This window comes from Strongyloides ratti (genome assembly GCF_001040885.1).
Source record: "Strongyloides ratti genome assembly S_ratti_ED321, chromosome : 2".
Classification (NCBI taxonomy): Eukaryota; Metazoa; Nematoda; class Chromadorea; order Rhabditida; family Strongyloididae; genus Strongyloides; species Strongyloides ratti.
In genome coordinates this window covers 2,529,415-2,548,126 of record NC_037308.1, presented here as the reverse complement: position 1 = coordinate 2,548,126, position 18,712 = coordinate 2,529,415, and the positions used below count along the sequence as shown (strand labels likewise).

At 19.8% G+C, this 18,712-nt stretch overlaps 5 protein-coding genes across 5 annotated transcripts; 1 reads left to right on the top strand and 4 right to left on the bottom strand.

Moving 5' to 3' along the window:
• Positions 1-3,273: 3,273 nt before the first annotated feature.
• Positions 3,274-7,573, bottom strand: SRAE_2000079400 (SH3 domain-containing protein; the record flags this gene model as incomplete). Its single annotated transcript, XM_024651669.1, has 3 exons — positions 3,274-3,423; positions 3,473-3,556; positions 7,409-7,573. The coding sequence occupies 3 exons, from the start codon at positions 7,571-7,573 to the stop codon at positions 3,274-3,276; spliced, it is 399 nt and encodes a 132-aa protein (XP_024505324.1).
• A 718-nt stretch (positions 7,574-8,291) lies between these two features.
• SRAE_2000079300 (Hypothetical protein) lies at positions 8,292-8,669 on the top strand (the record flags this gene model as incomplete). The annotated part of the gene is made up of 1 exon (XM_024651668.1): positions 8,292-8,669. One exon carries the CDS (start codon positions 8,292-8,294, stop codon positions 8,667-8,669), a length of 378 nt encoding a protein of 125 aa, XP_024505323.1.
• Positions 8,670-9,780: 1,111 nt separating this feature from the next.
• Positions 9,781-10,791, bottom strand: SRAE_2000079200 (Ribose-phosphate pyrophosphokinase 2; the record flags this gene model as incomplete). The annotated part of the gene is made up of 2 exons (XM_024651667.1): positions 9,781-10,623; positions 10,678-10,791. 2 exons carry the CDS (start codon positions 10,789-10,791, stop codon positions 9,781-9,783), a joined length of 957 nt encoding a protein of 318 aa, XP_024505322.1.
• Positions 10,792-13,376: 2,585 nt separating this feature from the next.
• SRAE_2000079100 (Hypothetical protein) lies at positions 13,377-14,660 on the bottom strand (the record flags this gene model as incomplete). The annotated part of the gene is made up of 1 exon (XM_024651666.1): positions 13,377-14,660. One exon carries the CDS (start codon positions 14,658-14,660, stop codon positions 13,377-13,379), a length of 1,284 nt encoding a protein of 427 aa, XP_024505321.1.
• Positions 14,661-15,120: 460 nt separating this feature from the next.
• SRAE_2000079000 (Hypothetical protein) lies at positions 15,121-16,981 on the bottom strand (the record flags this gene model as incomplete). The annotated part of the gene is made up of 2 exons (XM_024651665.1): positions 15,121-16,738; positions 16,803-16,981. 2 exons carry the CDS (start codon positions 16,979-16,981, stop codon positions 15,121-15,123), a joined length of 1,797 nt encoding a protein of 598 aa, XP_024505320.1.
• Positions 16,982-18,712: the final 1,731 nt, after the last annotated feature.

The following is an 18,712-nucleotide window of genomic DNA, read 5'->3' as shown; positions in this document are numbered from 1 at the left end:
AACTTTAAGTAAATACAAATTTAACTTTGTTTATAAAATTTTTATGATCATTGTTTGAGAAGGGATATATATTGGAAAATATTTGAGAATATATATATATATATATAATATATATCAGAAATATAATGTTAAAAAATAATGAATAATTTTATTGGTTTGTTTTGATTAGTTTATAATAGTAAAACATCTTCATTATTTATAAAAATAGAAGTTTTTTTTTTTATATATAAATAATTAGAAATATGTGAGGAAAAAAATGTATAGTATATAATAAAAGAGTAATTGATTTTTTTTTTTAAATTTATTACTTTACTTCTTAGAAACTACTTAATATAATATATTTGGGTGGAATAGTATTAATTTTAGTGTAATTTTTTTTTCTTTGTTATCAACATTTATATTACCTTATCAATACTTTTGGTTATTAAATAAAAGATGATAAATTAGTTAAAACAATAAATAATTGAAGTTGAATGTTAATTAGATCAGGTATAAAAATGATAAGAAATAGAAGATGGAAAAAAAAAGTCTTGTCATATTAGTGAGTTAAATAATTTGTACATTAAACCAAATAAATAAATTTTTTTTTTACCATCCTCTTTTCTGATCAATGATTCAATTTTTTTTTTTTTTTAGAATCTTCTGTTGTCAATCTGTAAATGTAGATAATGTACCTTAAGATATACTATATATTTCTATTGTTATATAGAAGATTTTTATAACAAAATTCTTTTCCGATAAAAATTATGTCTCGTGTTTGAGATCACAATTATAAAAGCCTACACGCCAATATATTATATTATATTATATTATATTATATATATATATATATAAATTTGACTCAGTCATCTTTATAAATAAACACATGTTCTGTTAACCTATGTGTCTTTCTCTTATAAATATTATATATATATATATAATATAACATAATATGTATAAAGCTGATTGAAGATAAATTAATATAATATTCATATTGACGTTATGGAAGGCAAATAATTTTGATAGATATGGAAATGATAGAATTTTTTTTTTTTTATATTTATTTATTAATTTTTATATGACAATATTATTCATTTTATGACAAAAATGAATTAAAATTTAAACAAATTGATATATTATAAATACATATTTTTTTGTCCTTATAACCTATTAGTAAATATACGTTAAAAAAAAAAAAGAGAAAGATAATATTAAACAATTAATGGTGAGGGAAAATAAAAAGGATAAGAAAATAATATTAAAAATTATGGTTAAAATAATCATTTTCTATTTTACTAAATATACAATTAGATGAAAATCTTTTATTGTATACACAAGAAACCAAGTTAACTTCCGATCAAACCACTTATACGATGAAATATATAACATAAGCTGTTGGTAGTTGAAAAATTAAAATCAAAGTTAAGCAACTTTGGTTGTTAAAGATAATGAATATAATAAGTGAAATCAGAGAAATAAGTTAAAAAAAAAAAACTATAAGAATAGTTTATTGAGGTGTTGTGTATATCATATGTGAAAATGTTAAAAGGTACGCAGGATAATTTTTTTTTTCTAAAAAATTCTGTAACATAAAAATAATTTATAGAAATATATAAAAAAAATTTAAAAAAAAAAATACTTTCATAAAAAGTATCATCAAATCATTTTGGCAAGATAAAAAAAAAAAAGAATAATAAAAAACAATTAACTGTTACAAATTTTTTTTTTTTGTTTCTTTTAAAAAAAAAAATTAAAGAAAGAGCTAACATATGTTCGGTCGTAGTGTCCTTTAAATAGATTAAGAATTAGTGTATGAAATTACATTTATATTTCTTTCTATTTTCATTGTACAATTCGAAATATTATTTAATTTTTATACCAAATGTCATGTTTAAATTAAGAAAATTAAAGTAAAACGTCCTAGGGGCCTATGGATAAAATTAATATATTAAAACAATAATTTTGTTGATGTTTAATATTAAAAATTGGTATAATATATTAGAAGAAATAAGTATGAATGAATGAGAATAATAATCATTATTTGGTGTCACTTTAATTAGGAAAATCCAAACATCTTCTTTTTGATGGTAAAATTTATGTTTATTAATGTAAGTTTTTGTTAAAATTAAAATTATAAACAAAAAGAAAAAAAAAAAAAAAGAGACATAATTTATAAGAATAGAAAATATATTTTATATAAGAGTCGGAAGAAAAAAGAAAAATTGGATTGAGTAATCAAAAGGTCTTCCTGGTATTATTATATGTTATCAAGCATCTTAAGAAAATTACTAAATAATGTTAGATGAATAAAAAGGAAAATATGGCGTTTTATAATTTTTCAGACTATCAGCTGGTTTATTTAAAGTGCATTTAAAAATAAATATATATAAATATATTTAAAGTAAATTTTAAATATGAAGAAATTATGTATTTTAAAATTTAGTGAAATTTTTAACACTTTACCATTTATATTTAGTTTTTATAAGAAAATATTACTTCTTTAAGATTGATTAAGTATTTCGTGTTATTTAAAATATGAATTGCTTCAAGGAAATATTAAAATAAAAATTATTTAACAAGTAAAAACTAAAAATTTTGATAATATTTGTAAAAAAAAAGTTATTAGAAAATATTATCAATAAAATAATATTTTGATAATATATGTCTTATAATTTTAAGAAGATTTATCCATTAAATCTTTAATCATTAATTGTATATCAAAATATATAACATATATGTATTTATAAAAAGAAAATATTTTTATATATATATATATATTTTATGTTAATAAATGTATAAAGCGATAAAAAGGAAGATAAAATATAAAAAAAAAAATAAATTTTTTAATTCATTAAAGTTAAGGTGTTAATGGCAAGTGAAATATCTAGAGAATGAAACATTTCTTTAATATGCCAAGTTTGAAATGAAAAAATAATACATTTTGTAGGTAAGGTACACTTTATTACTAAAAGAAATTATTTAATTATATTTTAAATATATTTTTATTTACTCTATTTTTTTATGATTGCCAAATAAGGTAGCAAAAAAAAAAAGACTATAAAAATTTCTGAATAAAATATATACATATATATATATATCTGTATAATAAAATGATACATAAACAATTTTTAATTATTTAAAGATATAAATATTCATAAAATAATATGAAATTTTTATAGATAAAATATTTTTTATTTTGTTGATTATTAAAAAAACATAACAATAGTAAATATATTTTTTTATCACTTGATGTAAAATGTTTATATGATTTAATTTTTTTTTTTTTTTATTAAACTAACCTTTATTTTCATTTTCACTACATGCTAAAATTCTCATAGGAATTATTCCTTGAATACCAGTATCATTTGATGGAGATAGAAAATTTTCAGATGGTAATAAAGCAACATTTACATTTTCATCATTTGGCGATGAATTGCCCAAAAGCTAATAATATATTAAGGTTACAATAAATAATTTAATATTATCAACTTACAATAACTTTTTGTCCTTTACTAACAGAAATATGACTTTGTGACAAAGCTTTATAATTTTCTATTACAACAAATATTGTATTTTTCTAAAAAATAAAATTATATATATATGATAAAAAAAAATTAAAATATTTATAAAAAAATAATATTTTTAACAAACATCTTTATTTCCTTTATTAAAGGATGATTTTGTAGATGAAGTACTAGAATTTTTCTTTCCATCACGATCATTTTTAAAAGAAAAACTAAATTTTTTTTTAGCTTTATCACAAAATTCTTCTGTTCTAGCTCTAATAGTTCTCAAAGATTTAGAATGTTGTAGCATAATATAAAATTAATAATTTTCAAATAAATAGTAGAAAGTAAAGAGTCTATGTAAAATTTGTTTCTGAAAAATCTCTAGAGAATATTCCTTTTTTCGTGGTTAATTAAATTGAAAGAGTATTCATAAAAATTAGTGATATCCATTATCATAAAGCCGAAAAAAAAAAGTATTTATATAAATATATTATATAAAAGTAGAATTTAGAAAATAAAGAGGAAAATAGTATGAAATAAATTTGTAAATGTCTATATAAATCAACAACAAAAATATATATATTATATTTAGAACATGAATAAAATATTATATAAATATAATAAATTGAACTAAATTAAGAAAAATTTTTTATCAAAAAAAAAAAAAAATAGAAAGTTTTTATAATAAAGGTGAGTAATATTATTATATATATAGTGTGAAATAAAAATGTCTATATATATATATATATATATATGTTTATATACATATATGTTTGATAAATATTATACATTTATAGTTTTAAAAACTAAAAATGATAATAAAATAAAGAAAGCTTCTGTTTATAATTGCTTTATATAACTGAAAGGTTCTTAGTTTTAAAATAAATAATAAAAGAATATGATAGAATAGATAGCTAAATGAATTATGAAAAATAATTTATTTTGTCTAATAATATATTGAGGAAGATATTTACTAGTCAATAGATATTTATAATTCAACTAATTAAAATAAAAATTATTAATAAAAAAAAAGTATATTTACATTGTTAAAATGAATGAATGTGTAGATTTCACAGATACTTCTTTAAAAAACATAAATACAAGTACATGAAAATCTTTTAATTTTATATAATCTCCCTAACATCCATACCTTATCATCTTATACTTTTTGTCGATACATAATAATGTAAACAAAACAAATAAATTATTCATACCTAAGACAAATACTATTTAATTATTTTCAATTAAATTCAAAATATATATATAAATATATATATTTATTTTTATATTCATCTAAATATGAATTTATTTTTATTAATTTTTCAAAGATAAAAAAAAAAAAATTTTTTTATGATACATAATATTAAGTAAGATTTATATTTTTTTTTATGAAAGATTATAAAAAAAAAAAATAAGCAATTTTTCTAATAGATAAAATTATTTTTTATTTCCTGCGCATATATATATATATACATAAAATTACATATCAAATGTTTTATAGCTCAATTTTAATTATAATCTACATCTTTCAAAATATTATGTTTTTAATAAAAAAAAAAAAAATTTAAATTGAAAAAGATTGGTAGCTGTTTGCAAATATTATTATTTCAGTACAATAATAAATATGGTGTAACTAAAAAAGATTGGTAATAACAACAATGATATTTTTAAATTATGTTACATACTTCAATGAAAGGAAAGTAATTAAAAAAAAGTATTTTAAATGTTAATAATTGATTTTGTATATCTTTGTTTTTTTTTTTTTTTTTTTTTTTAATTTAACATTAATAAAGATGATAAAGAGAAACTAATAAGAGATTGCATAAAAATAATTCTTTTAACATTTTTAAAATAAATATAGTTGGATAAAATTAATAATAAATTTATAAATAACATTAATGTGAAATTACAAAATAAATTATAAAATGTATTTGAAAATTTATTTCTCTAAAGTATACAAATATAGGTATTTATTGATGGTATACAATAATCATTTGAATATTTAATGAATACATTAGACAAAGGTATACGGGGTGTAGAAAAAAAAAAAAAAATTTGGTATCATGAAAAATGATAAAAGAATGATTGTTATATAAATAACATATATTGAAGATGGTGAACTTCTATCTGCTTTTGATACACTTTTACATCATAGACTAGATATGCGCAAGGTTTGCTAAAATGATAAAGTAGAAAAATATACATTAGAAAAAGAAAAAAAAAATTTTTTTTTTCCTTTTTTTTTGTCTATTTATTTTCTAAATGACGTCTTTTTTTTTTATTTTAAAAAAATTAGAAAAAATTTATTATAAATAAAATATTAAAAATAGAAAAGGATAATAAATATCTTTATATATACTTCGTTTATTTTACATATATATATTTTTTTTTATCCTGAAAACATTTATAACTGTTCAACATAGACAATTTTAAAAAGCTTCCAAAAAAAGATATTAAAATACATTTCCTGTTTCAAAAAGAAACTAAATATATATACATATACATATATATATAAATATTTTTTAAGCTTATTTTTTTTTATATTTAATAATATAAAATTATTATGTAATTATAACAATTAAATTGTAACATATAATTAATGTAACATAAAAATATTATAATATAAAAATGAAATAAATATGAGAAAATTGTAAAAATTTTTTTGTTATTATTTAACAATGTTACTTATAGAAGATTGTTATAAATAGTGAAAAGTGTATATTTAAGATTACAAATATTGTTAAATATAAAGAATTGTTGCAAAAATTTATTATTGATATTAAGATATACATATATATATATACATATAATAAAAATTTGTATATAAAATAGTTGTATTTTATTTTAACTATCTTCCATATTTGGTAAATTAGCTAGAATTAAATACTACAATTTGTTAAGATAAAGATATTAAAGTCATAGAATGTTATTTTTCTTGTAATATATTTATATACATACATGATAGGTATGAAAGATGACCTTCAATAATAAGTGAAAAATATATGGTGAATGATAAAGAAAAATGTTAGAAAGTTAGATATAATTTATGCTACACTGAGCTTATTATCTTTACTAGCATTGAAGTATTTGACAAATTTAAGAGATAACAAAAATATATAAATTGTTTTTCATAACACTTTTAAACGACTGTCATTTATTGAGGAAAAAAGAGGACAATTATTTTATATATTAATATTATTTGAAACATTTTAAAATATTAAAAGCTCATTCAATAAAAATCAGTTGGATCACTAAAAATGGAAAAAGGTAAATATAAATAAATGGAGTGTGTTACAAAAATATATTAAATAGTGAGGAATAAATATATATACATATTCGTGATGTCATTTATATAATATTAATATGTCATTTTGTGAAACAATTTCTCAAAATAAACATTGAATATTCATGTTAGTATGGCTTCAAATTATTTTTAATAAAATATAAAGTATATACAAAACTTATCTCTTTATAATTTTTCTTCCTATTTTTTATATTAATATACTTTTTAAAATAAATATATAACGAAAGACTTTTTTTTTTTAAATTATCATAAATTTTAAATACATTTGTTTTTGACAATTTAACATTTAAAAAATCATCATCTTAAAAAGGATTTATGTTAAAACTTATAAAAAAAATTATAGTTAAATAAGTACTAAGTATAAAAATATAAAAAAAAAGAGAATAAGAAAAATGTTATATACAAAACTAATACTATAAAATTATAATTTTATTATCTATCAAATATTTTCAAATGGTATAAAATTAAATTTTAGTTATACTATTGACTTTATATAACAATTTAACTCTCTAGAAAGATATTAATCTTTTAAAGATAATTGATACTAACATCCTTTGAGAATAAAAAAAAAAACTTTTTTTTTTTTATAACTATTTAAACATTATTTAAAACTTACTGTATTTTTAAAATTAATATTTATACTATCAATAACATTTTGATGCTTTTTAATGGTAAATCTTTTTAATAATTTCCGTATTCTTGGAAAATGAACACATTTTTCATTTGGCGTTACTGATGATGTTGATGATGATGAAGATATGACATCTGTTTCATTTTCCATTCTTTATAGTAAGAAAAAAAAATTATTACATAGAGAATATTAGTAAAAAATATATAATATTATCACTATGAAATATATATATATATATATATATACATATATATATATACTGTTATAGTAAAAGGAAGAAAATATTCTGTTTTACTTACATCAACTTATTTTACCTAAAACTATTCTAAAAAATTTTTATTTAAAAATTATCATGAAAATATATCTCTTTTTTTTTAAAATAAGCTAAATAATAAATTAAATAAATGTATAATATATATTTGTATGTTTCAATAAATTTAATAAAAGTGTAAAAAGATGAGTTAATATAACTCAATATCTTGAATAATGTTATAATAATAGGATAGTAGTTTATCATTTGATCATTTGATCATTAACAAATATATATATAATGTATATATATTACATAGATATTTAGTAAATCAGTGCAACTCGAGGATATACGTTAAAAAGAAATTAAAACCTATTTATGATAAATGGCATCTCTAGTTAAAGTTAAATATTAAAAAAAAAAATAATCTTTTCAACATGGTTTTTTATTTTTTTTTTATATTTATTTATCTATTATTTACATATACTTTATTGGATTGTACAGCCTCTCTCTAAAATTTGTAATATATCATAGAAACCATTATTCAAAAATTAGTCATTTAAAAATAAACTATTTAATGTTAAATAAACGAGTAAATTTTTTTTTTGTTTCATTAAAATGGCTATAGATCAAGAAAAAATTAGTAGTAATAAAAAATCATTAAAAAAAAATGATAATGATAATGAGGAGAGTGAAAAAGAACAAAAAGACAATGAACAGAAATTAAAAGAAAATGGCAAAAAAGATAAAGTTTTAACGGCACAAGAGGAGTATATTAAAACAAGAAAAACTATTTATGAAAAATTAAGACTTGGTGAATTAGGTTGGAGACTTCATGAAAATTGTCAATATTCAAAAAGTAAACTTAGAAAATTATTTTATGCTGGTGATGATAATGCTGTTGACTACAAATTTTGCCTCGAATTCAGTGGTTCTGATCCATGGGCTGTATTTGAAGATGGAACAGAGACTAACTTTAAGATTAATGATATTTAAAAATAAAAAAAAGAAGTATAAATTAAAATAACAAAATAAAGCTTATTTTTATTCTTCTCCTTTATTGATAATTATTGAACAACTTATTAGTTAAATTGATTTATTAAAACCAATTTTTTTACATTTGATAAAAAAAAATTAATATATTACACTATAAAATTACAAATATTATAATTTGTATTTCAATAAATATTCACAAGTAGTTATTATAATAAACAGCGAAGTAATTTTGTATATTACACTATATTTTCATTGTTGAAATAACTACTGCTTTATATGGGTATACTGCTACTTTTTTTGTTAACTATAAAACTTTAAAATTATTTTTTTTCATATAAAAATAACCATAAGTACATCTCTCAAAAGCACTTTAAAATTAAGTTTTTATTCTTTCTATTTTTAATAAATGTTTTAGGTTATATTGTGTATTTTTTTAATCAATTTTAAATGATTGAAAAAAGTTTAAAAAGTTATATTTCATTTCATTTATTAGTAAAAGGTGCTCCAAAATATCTTTTTTTATTTAGTAAAAGCCTCTTGTTAATAACTTAATTCTAAAAAAAGTTATTAATTTGTTTATAAAAATTACTACGATCTTGAAATTTTTTAAATATATTTTTTAATATTCATATTATTATTTGTTTTTATTATTATCATAACAACTTATAAAGATAAAATTTTTTTATCAAAATTTAATATAAAATTCTTGAAAGTTTTTCCTACAATTCTGTTGTTTTAAATTTCAATAACATACATTTTAAGAAACGTTTGTTAAGTTTTTACAATATGTAATTTTTTTCAAACTTTTACTACTACAGTAAAATTTCAGATAAATTATTTTTTTTTATTTTGTAAATTAATCTTATACATATTCACAAGGCTTTATTGTTTTTAATACCTAAAAATATTTTGTTCATTTTTTATTTATGTGTAAAACTTCACTCATATATAATTTATTTAAAAAAAAAAAACTACTATTTTTTTTTGTTCTTGGAATCATATATATGTAGTAGTGAAATTTTTATTTAAAAAACTTATTTAAATAAAAAAAAGAGGAAGAATTTCTTATTGGCTTAAATATTGCCCATACATTAGTTAAAATTAAGGTCATTTACATTGGTACATGTGAAAATAGGTAAGATACAGATTCTCCATTGTGTGTTCTTCTAATAGCTTCAGCTAAGATTCCTGAAATATCAATACATTGAATCTTTGGACATAATTTCATATTTTCTTCTTGTGGTATGGTATTTGTAACAACAATTGCTTCAAATTTGGAATTATTTAATCTTTGTAAAGCAGGTCCAGAAAATACTCCATGAACACAAATGGCATAAACTTTATTAGCACCTGCCTCAACTAGTTTATCAGCAGCTAAACAAATAGTACCACAGGTATCAGCCATATCATCAACCAATATGGCAGTTTTACCTTCTACATTTCCTACCAATGTCATCTTTTCAACTTCATTTGCTCTTTTTCTTTCTTTATGAATTAAAGCAAAGTCAATATTAAGTTTATCAGCAATTGAGGTAACACGCTTAGCACCACCTGCATCTGGTGAAACAACAACAGCTTCCTGCCAATTAGGAATGTTCAAACGTATATATTCAAGTAAGGCTGGTTCAGCATACAAATTATCTACAGGAATATCAAAAAAACCTTGAATTTGTGAAGCATGCAAATCCATTGTTATAATATGATCAGCTCCAGAAACACTAAGCATATTAGCAATAAGTTTAGCTGATATTGGAGCTCTAGATTTGTCTTTTTTATCTTGTCTAGCATATGGAAAACATGGTATGACTGCAGCAACTCTACATGATGATGCAATTTTACAAGCATTAATCATAATTAATAATTCCATTATATTATCATTAACTTCACCTGATCCAGATTGAATAATATAAACATCCTCTCCTCTAACAGATTCTCCAATTTCAACATTTGTTTCCTAAAAATATACATTTCACCATTTTCTGATGTGGGCATAATATCAAAATCTTACTTTGTTGGCAAATTTTTTTAAAGAAGCTTTTGAAACATCCAATTGTAATTTTGAACATATTTTTTGAGTAAGCCCTTTATGAGAACTGCCCCCAAAAACTTTAATATTCGGCATTTTTACTGTCAGTCTCCGTATCCCTTCTAATTCTTCTTCTTCCCTATTTGTAGGTCGTCGACTAATACTACTATTAGTCGATGAAATGTTTTCAATTGATGAAGCCGTTTTTAGATATGCAAAAAAAAATTGTTTTTACCTTTTCAGGCTTAAAAAGTTTTTCTAAAAACTAAAAAAAAATATATCTTAAATTGAGATAATATATTTAATAAGAATGATAAACAAAAAAAATAAACTAATCATAAAAAGTTTTAAAAATTAACATTAAATAAATTAAATCTATATTATGTTAAGCTTACAAAAAGTTATTGATAGAATGATAACACAATAAAGGTATTAAAAATAATACAAAATAGTGATGATCATAAATTAAACTTAATATTTTGTAAGAAAGGGAAAAAACAAATATTAATAAATTAAAAGATAAAAAAAACTACTCAAATTATAAAAATATTAAATTAAAAATTTGAAAAATGAAAAATTTTATAAAATTTCTTTAAACTTTCATCTAAAAAACATAGGCACCCTACCAATTTTATTTTGTGAAATGTATCTTTGAAGGTTTTTATTAAAAAGACAAATGTAGAGATTTTATGTTGAGTAATTAGTTCATGTTTAAATTAAAAAAATTATCTGCTATTTTGATTTTTTTTTTGTAAATACAAATATTTAAAGATAATTTTCGTAAGTTTATTTTTTCAATTTACCTTTACTAAAACTACAAATTTTTTCAATAGTTACTTTTTTTTTGTACAACAAATACTATTCATTAATTTTTACAAATAATAAAATATGTTTTTTATAAAAACAATATTTAAGTTTGTTTTCTCTTTTATTAAATTTAAATTTTATGGTTTCAATAGATATTTAATTCATTAAATGAATTTTTAGTCTTCTTATATTTTTTATCATTGAAAAAAAAGGGCATTTGTTGCCCTTAAAATAGATAATTATTATTTTTAATAATAAAGTATCTTTTTAAATTTTCTCAATATAAAAGCATACATTTAATTATCAATTACTTTATTTCTAATAAATAAGAATAATGAAATATTGTACTCTAAAATATTGACAAAGTAAGGATTTTTTGTGTAGAAGAATGTTAAGAATTCAAAGCAGATTGACAAAGAGAGGGGTTGATGAAAAATATTTGCAAATAACTAGAAAACACATTAATTACTAAGAATGGAATAGAAAACTGGAAATAAAAAGAAACTAAAAGTTATGAAATCACTAGATAAAAAACAATGTTAATGTTTTACCTAATTTACAACTTAAATTATGTTTAAAAAAGTTGCGTTTGATAATTTTATTAAAAAATAGAGTAAGCAAATAATGGAGATTCATAAAAACGGATTACTATTTCATTATAACTAAATTGAATTCAACAAGATTTATTACTTTTTAACAAGTTTAATCTCTCAAATTTCCTATATAGATTCTTAAGATTACTCGTGATAAATTGTTAATAAACAATTGTTGACAATGTCAAAAATTTTTGAAACTTTTTAAAAAAAAAATTATTTTTTAGATATACTGTAATCATAGCTTTAAAGTTGATAATATTTCATTTACTTAAATATGTTAATTTGAAAAAATAAGATTATTAAAAATGTATTAAATTTTTAGGTCATTTTTTGTATTTTAAAATATAAATGAAATTTTAAAAGATGCGAATTATTAAGTAACTATACATATATTAATTATATACCACTAACATTAGCCAAGAAATAATGTTTTATAAGATGAGAATTTATAAAATTATTAATATTAAAATTTCAAAATATGATGAGAAAAAAACAACATAATTTATATTGATGTTTTGGAAACTTTTTTACAACCTGTTAAGTATCTATTTGAATTTATTTCAAAAAGGGATATTAAAATACATATTGATTATTATTAATAAATAATAGTTAATTAAAAGAAATTAAAAGAAATTTAGATATTTTAACAATAGAAATGTTAGTTAATAATAAGAATAAGAAGTCATATCTTACATATGTATATTGTGACAATATTTCAGAAAATAGATATGTCTTTAATTGAAAGGATCAATTTTGATAAACATCTATATAATAATCAAATACTAAGATAAGCCTATAAACCATCATCTTATAGATGGTATTAGAAGTCATGTAAAATTTCAGTATTATTTTCATATATCTTAATTATATCTTTTAAATAAATACCAAGTTGATGTTCATTTAACTGTAAGAATATTAAATGTATACATATTTATGTTGTTACTATTACTTCATTTATTTTTGTTCACATGAATTATAAATTAAATTCATAAGATTTAATGGAACATTTTGATTCTAAATATATTTAACAATCAAAGAACGAAAAAAAAATAGAAATATTTTTTTTCATCCAATACATAATAATATTTATACTTTGTTAAATAAATAATTTTGTTATTAAAATTCTTTATCAATTTTTTTATATTAAAAATTAATTATTTTAACTAATGTTAAAACGTCAAAAAAAATTTTTTTATATAAACGACATATTGTTAACGACACAACGAAAACACTTATTTATTTATCATTGAATTTTTATAATTGTTAAGTATTATTATTTTAACATTCAATAATTTCATCTCCTGTAATACTAGTTAAGGTTTGTACCAATTTTTGAGCAAATATTGGACCAATTTTTCTGCCATTCTCACATTGAATATTTGAGATTCTTTTAACACCAGCAAATGAACCAATTTCATTGAGAAGAAGTATTAAATCAAATGGATTAGGATAATGTTCCAAAATTGCCCTTTTTTGATCTTCACTAATACGATGAATTGCAGATAACATTTTATACCACCAATCTTTATGAACATCAGGACCATCTTTAACACCTTTTTCACCACTATATATCATCATACCTTCAACATTTTTTTCTAAACTTAAAGGTTTTTTTGCAATTGCTCGATGATGTTGACCTACAGTCAAAACTAATTTTTCAATTTTTTTTATAAATTTTAAATGTATTCCTGTTTTTTCATAAATTTCTAAACATAAATTATATAATGATGGTTTGCTAATAGAATGTTTATCATAAACAATCACAACTCCATGTACCTCACCACAAAATTGTTTCTTTATATTAGTAATAAAATTAATTAATTCTTTTTTAGTATATAAATTTTTAAATTCTTCTCCCAAAATAACAGATAAAAAAACATTTTCTGTATCAAATAGTTCTACACGTTGAACAGTATTATTTTCAACTAAAGCATCAACACTTTTACGTTTCCATGTAATAATACTAGAAGGTAAATTTTCAAATTCTAATTGATCTTTTATTTGCCGTCCCTCAAAAAATGTTTCAATATTTTCTTTAAATTCAGGAATCATTTCATTAATTTTATTACTAACACGACAATACAAATACTGTTCAGCTTTAGTATTTATTGATGCAGAAATTTCTCTTTTAATTTTATTAATTTCTTTCTCCATTTTTTGTGCCTCCTTAGCCTCCAAACGAAGTCTTTTCTTTTTTTGTGCTTCTGTTTCACCATCACCATTATTATCATCACTAGTAATATCTTTAATTCTTCTTTTTGAAGGTACTTTTTTTAAAACTTGTTTCTCATATGTATCCATCTTTTCTACATCATTACTGACAATCAGATGAATCCCCTTACTTTTATTGTTAGATGAAATATTAACATTTTCTATGTTATTTATATAATTTAAATGATTATTTCTCTTTTCCATTACCATGTCATTTGGATTGATTTTTGTACTTGTCATGATATCAGATGAATATATTTCCATTTTCTCTTGACAACTTTTGTTTAATTTAAAGTCCTTTGTATTATCAATCACATCCAAAATAATACAATCATCATCACTAGTTTCCATTTTATTTTATTTTTTTTACTTTTTTTTTCTGTTCTATAAAATTGATATTTTTCTGAAATAAAAGAAAATGATTTACAATTGACATTTTAATGTATCATTACATTCTATTAATTTTTATATTTTTAAAAGTAAACGACATTGAAATGTGAGATACAGTTACATTGATAAATAAACAATTATCATTTTAAAAAATAAGAAGAAAAAAAAATTTGAATGTTATTTTATTAAATTTATCAAAAAAAAAGCATCACTTTATTTATATACATATTTAAATTATGGCAATATTTGGTCACTTGGTAGATCAGTAAGAAATATTCTTTTGTTATATTTATCTATATCTATTATAATTTCTATTTTAATTTAGGTATAATAATAATAATAGTAATTGTTAGTTGTAAAATAAAAAATAATAAAATCAAATTGTATGGAGGAAAACAATTAATATTAATAAAAAAAAAAATTATCTAAATCTAGAAGAAGAGAAGTATGCTCCAGATGTGAATACTTCAAACAATGGCAAGTTATATAATCTGCACGTATATACAAGAGTAATCGGGAAGAATATGAGAATGAATAGAATGGTAATTAAAGTTTTCAAGATAAAATTATTTTGCGTTACAAGTCTTCCTGTTGAAGCATCAGGTTCCTCATATATTATACTTTCACTCTTAACTTTTGTTGCTATTTCATTTAATGTTTCATTTAATTCATTTAATTTTGTAGGTATTTGTTCTTTTTCATGTAGAGCTTTCTCTAATTTTTTACATAATTTATTCTTCTCCTTTTCTAATTTTATTTTAATATCTTCGCACTTTTTGTGTTCCTCTTCTAGTTGATTTTTTCCATTAACTAATCTATCCTTTTCTAATGTTATCTCTTCTAATTGTTTCTCAAGATTTACAATTAAATCTTGTGACCGAGCCATTTCTTTATCTCTTAATGCTAAATCACGTTTCAAATTTCCTACTCTTATTTCATATTCATTAATTCTACTGTTAGATCTTTGTAAATCATCTTCCAATTTTGATTGTTCCTCCGTTACATTTGTTATAAAATTTATAGCATCTTTTTGCCTGATTGTTGTTGGTGATTGAAATGCATTTATCATAGATGAATGTGGTTGTTCATTTTCTTTATTAGCTAATAATGATGATACACCTTTCAAGACACTATCAGAAAGTCTCTCACCTCCTGATAATTGAGTTTTACTATCATTTAAATTACTTGAATTAACAGCACCATCAGTTATACTTTCATCACAAATTTTTTTATAATGGCAAATTTCAAAACGTAAATCAGCAATGGTATTTTTATAATTTTCCAACTCAACATCTTTTTCCATAACCTTTCCTTGTAGTAATTTAACCTCATTCTCAAGTTTTTTAATTTTTTGTGAATCATCCTCAGACTCATCAATAATAGCTTTATAATTTTTTTCAGCTTCTATCCTTTTCCTTTTTTCCCAATCACATTGACGAGTAAGATCAGAATTCATTTCACTTAACTTTTTATTCTCATCTTTAATAGCATACAATTCTTTAAATTTATTTTCAAGTTCCATATTACTTTTTGACAAGCTATAACATTGTTTCTCAATATAATTGTAATGTCTTTTTATTCTTTGAGTATCAGATTCCAAATCAATTGGTTTAACTTTAAAGGTATTACCATTCATTTGATCATTTCCATCTTCCTGTAAATTTTCAAATTTAGGCATTGCAAAGAGACATTGAAGCCATTTTTGAAATACATCCTCATGACTAAGTGGTATATCTTTGGTTAGAAAAGAAAAATTACTTGAACTTTGAACAGCTAAATTTAATATTATAAAAAGTACTTTAACCATTTCATTGTAATCTTTGTTATCAAAAAGTTTTGATACATTTATACAACAATCAGCCATCTTTGTTAAATCTCTTTTTAATTTATCTTCATAATATTCTGTAACATGTGCCCAAATTTGTAAAAATTTATGTGTATGAATTTCTATTTGTTGATCCTTAGGAATGGATTTTAGATCTTTTAAATAGAACCTACTGGCATCATATAGAAGTTTATTGTCAAAAAAACTTGGATCACTAAAGAAAAAAATAATTTTTTTAATAAAAAATAGGTTAAAAAAAAAAAGATGGTAAAACTCACACAGAATTAAGACAGCGCATTATAAAATCTTCAAAAATAAAACATTCACTATCTTTATTTGATATTGGAAAGTTATAAGTGGAACCAATGTCAGGATCCAGCCTGGATAATTTTAGTAAAAGAAAATTTAAAATATCAGTGTCATTGTCACAAAATTCAGCAACCATTTTTAATTGCATTAATAGACCTAAAAATATATGGAAAAAAAAAAGTTTTAGAAATTTTAATAAAATTTGAAGGCAGCTGGTTTGAGTGCCTTGAATGATATAAGACGATAACAATAATAAAGTAAATAATAAATATATACATATAGATAGAATAAAATGTAATAAAAGATGTCCTTATTATAGTTAAAAGTAAACAATAAAGTAATAAAGAATTAATGAATCTTATGTATGAATTGGACCATGGCTCTTTAAAGAAAAGTTATTTATGCATATATCTAATTTTAAGAAAAAGGAAACAAGGAATTTACTAAGACTCTTTTAGCCCCCCCATCATGCTTATTTATATTTAATAATAAATGAATATAAAATTAAATATATATATATATATTTATTAAGTAATAGAATAGAAAATCAACAATATTGTCACATTTCATCTTTGATTTATTTATCATAAAACACTTAATAAAAAGAAAGATATATAGTATGATTGATAAATAATAAATAGCTATAAAAGGAACATTTTTTTAAAGAAGCGTTTCAATTCAATTGGAGTGATGCATACAGAGTTGAGTTGATTTTATTTATAAGACATAAATTTAACGAACCTTGAACTATGGATTGATAATTTAATTTGACAAAATCGTCCTTTTTTTTTCTAATATTAAAGATTAAAAAAAAAATTTGGGTTTTTTTTTTTTATTTTATATGTTAAATTATATTTTAAATAGATATAATTGTATAGTATAACATATGTATATTATAAATATATATATAGCTAATCATAATTTTTTTTTTGTTATTTAATCTTAAATAATAATTGCTTCAAATGAAAAATTTTTATTTATTAGAGGAAGGAAGAGGCATGAATAAAATTAGCTATTATTAAATAAAATTATTACAACATAAATAAAAAGAATAATTGATATTAATAAATATATTAATCCATCATTATTATGATAAAAATAATAAGAAAAACAATATAAATATAATTATGATATTATTAATAATAAAAAGTTTGAAGTATTAGTATTTAAATAAGTTTTAATATTAAATAATAAAGTTAATAATTGCGAGAATAATCTACTTATAAATAGGAATGTAAGTATATATAAATAATTAAAACTAAAGTGTGATAAAAGAAATTGAATAATCTAAGTAATAAAAATAAAAAAAAAAAAAGCAACGCATATAAGAAACATAAAATGATATTAATATATCAATGAACACTTCTGTTGAAAGAGAGAAAAGGTTGAAGTAAAAGAAAGAGTTAATTGAAATTTATATATATTTTTTTTAATGATTTGTCAATGGTCAGTGGAAGAAAAAATTTATATTACAATATAACTAGCTCGTAAATACACAAAAGTATATTCTAAAAATATGTATAACAAGAATAATAATTAGAAATTTTATAAAAATAAATCCCTTACAATATGTTCATTGAGATAAAAAAAAAAAAATTTATCATCTCTTGTAAAATTGTCAAGAGATAAAAGTAAAATAAACATTACAAAATCACAATTGTGTTTTGTGTATATTATCAGGTAGCTACAATATAAATGAGCTAATAGAGCATTGTAAGATATTAAGCATAGTTTTATTAACTGTGATAACTACATAGAAAGTCAAGATATTTTTGATCAAATTTTATCAAGTAAATATTTATTTTCTTATATATATTTTCAATTATTAATTTATAAAAATTTAAAATTTTATATTATTTATATTTAGAATTTATTAATT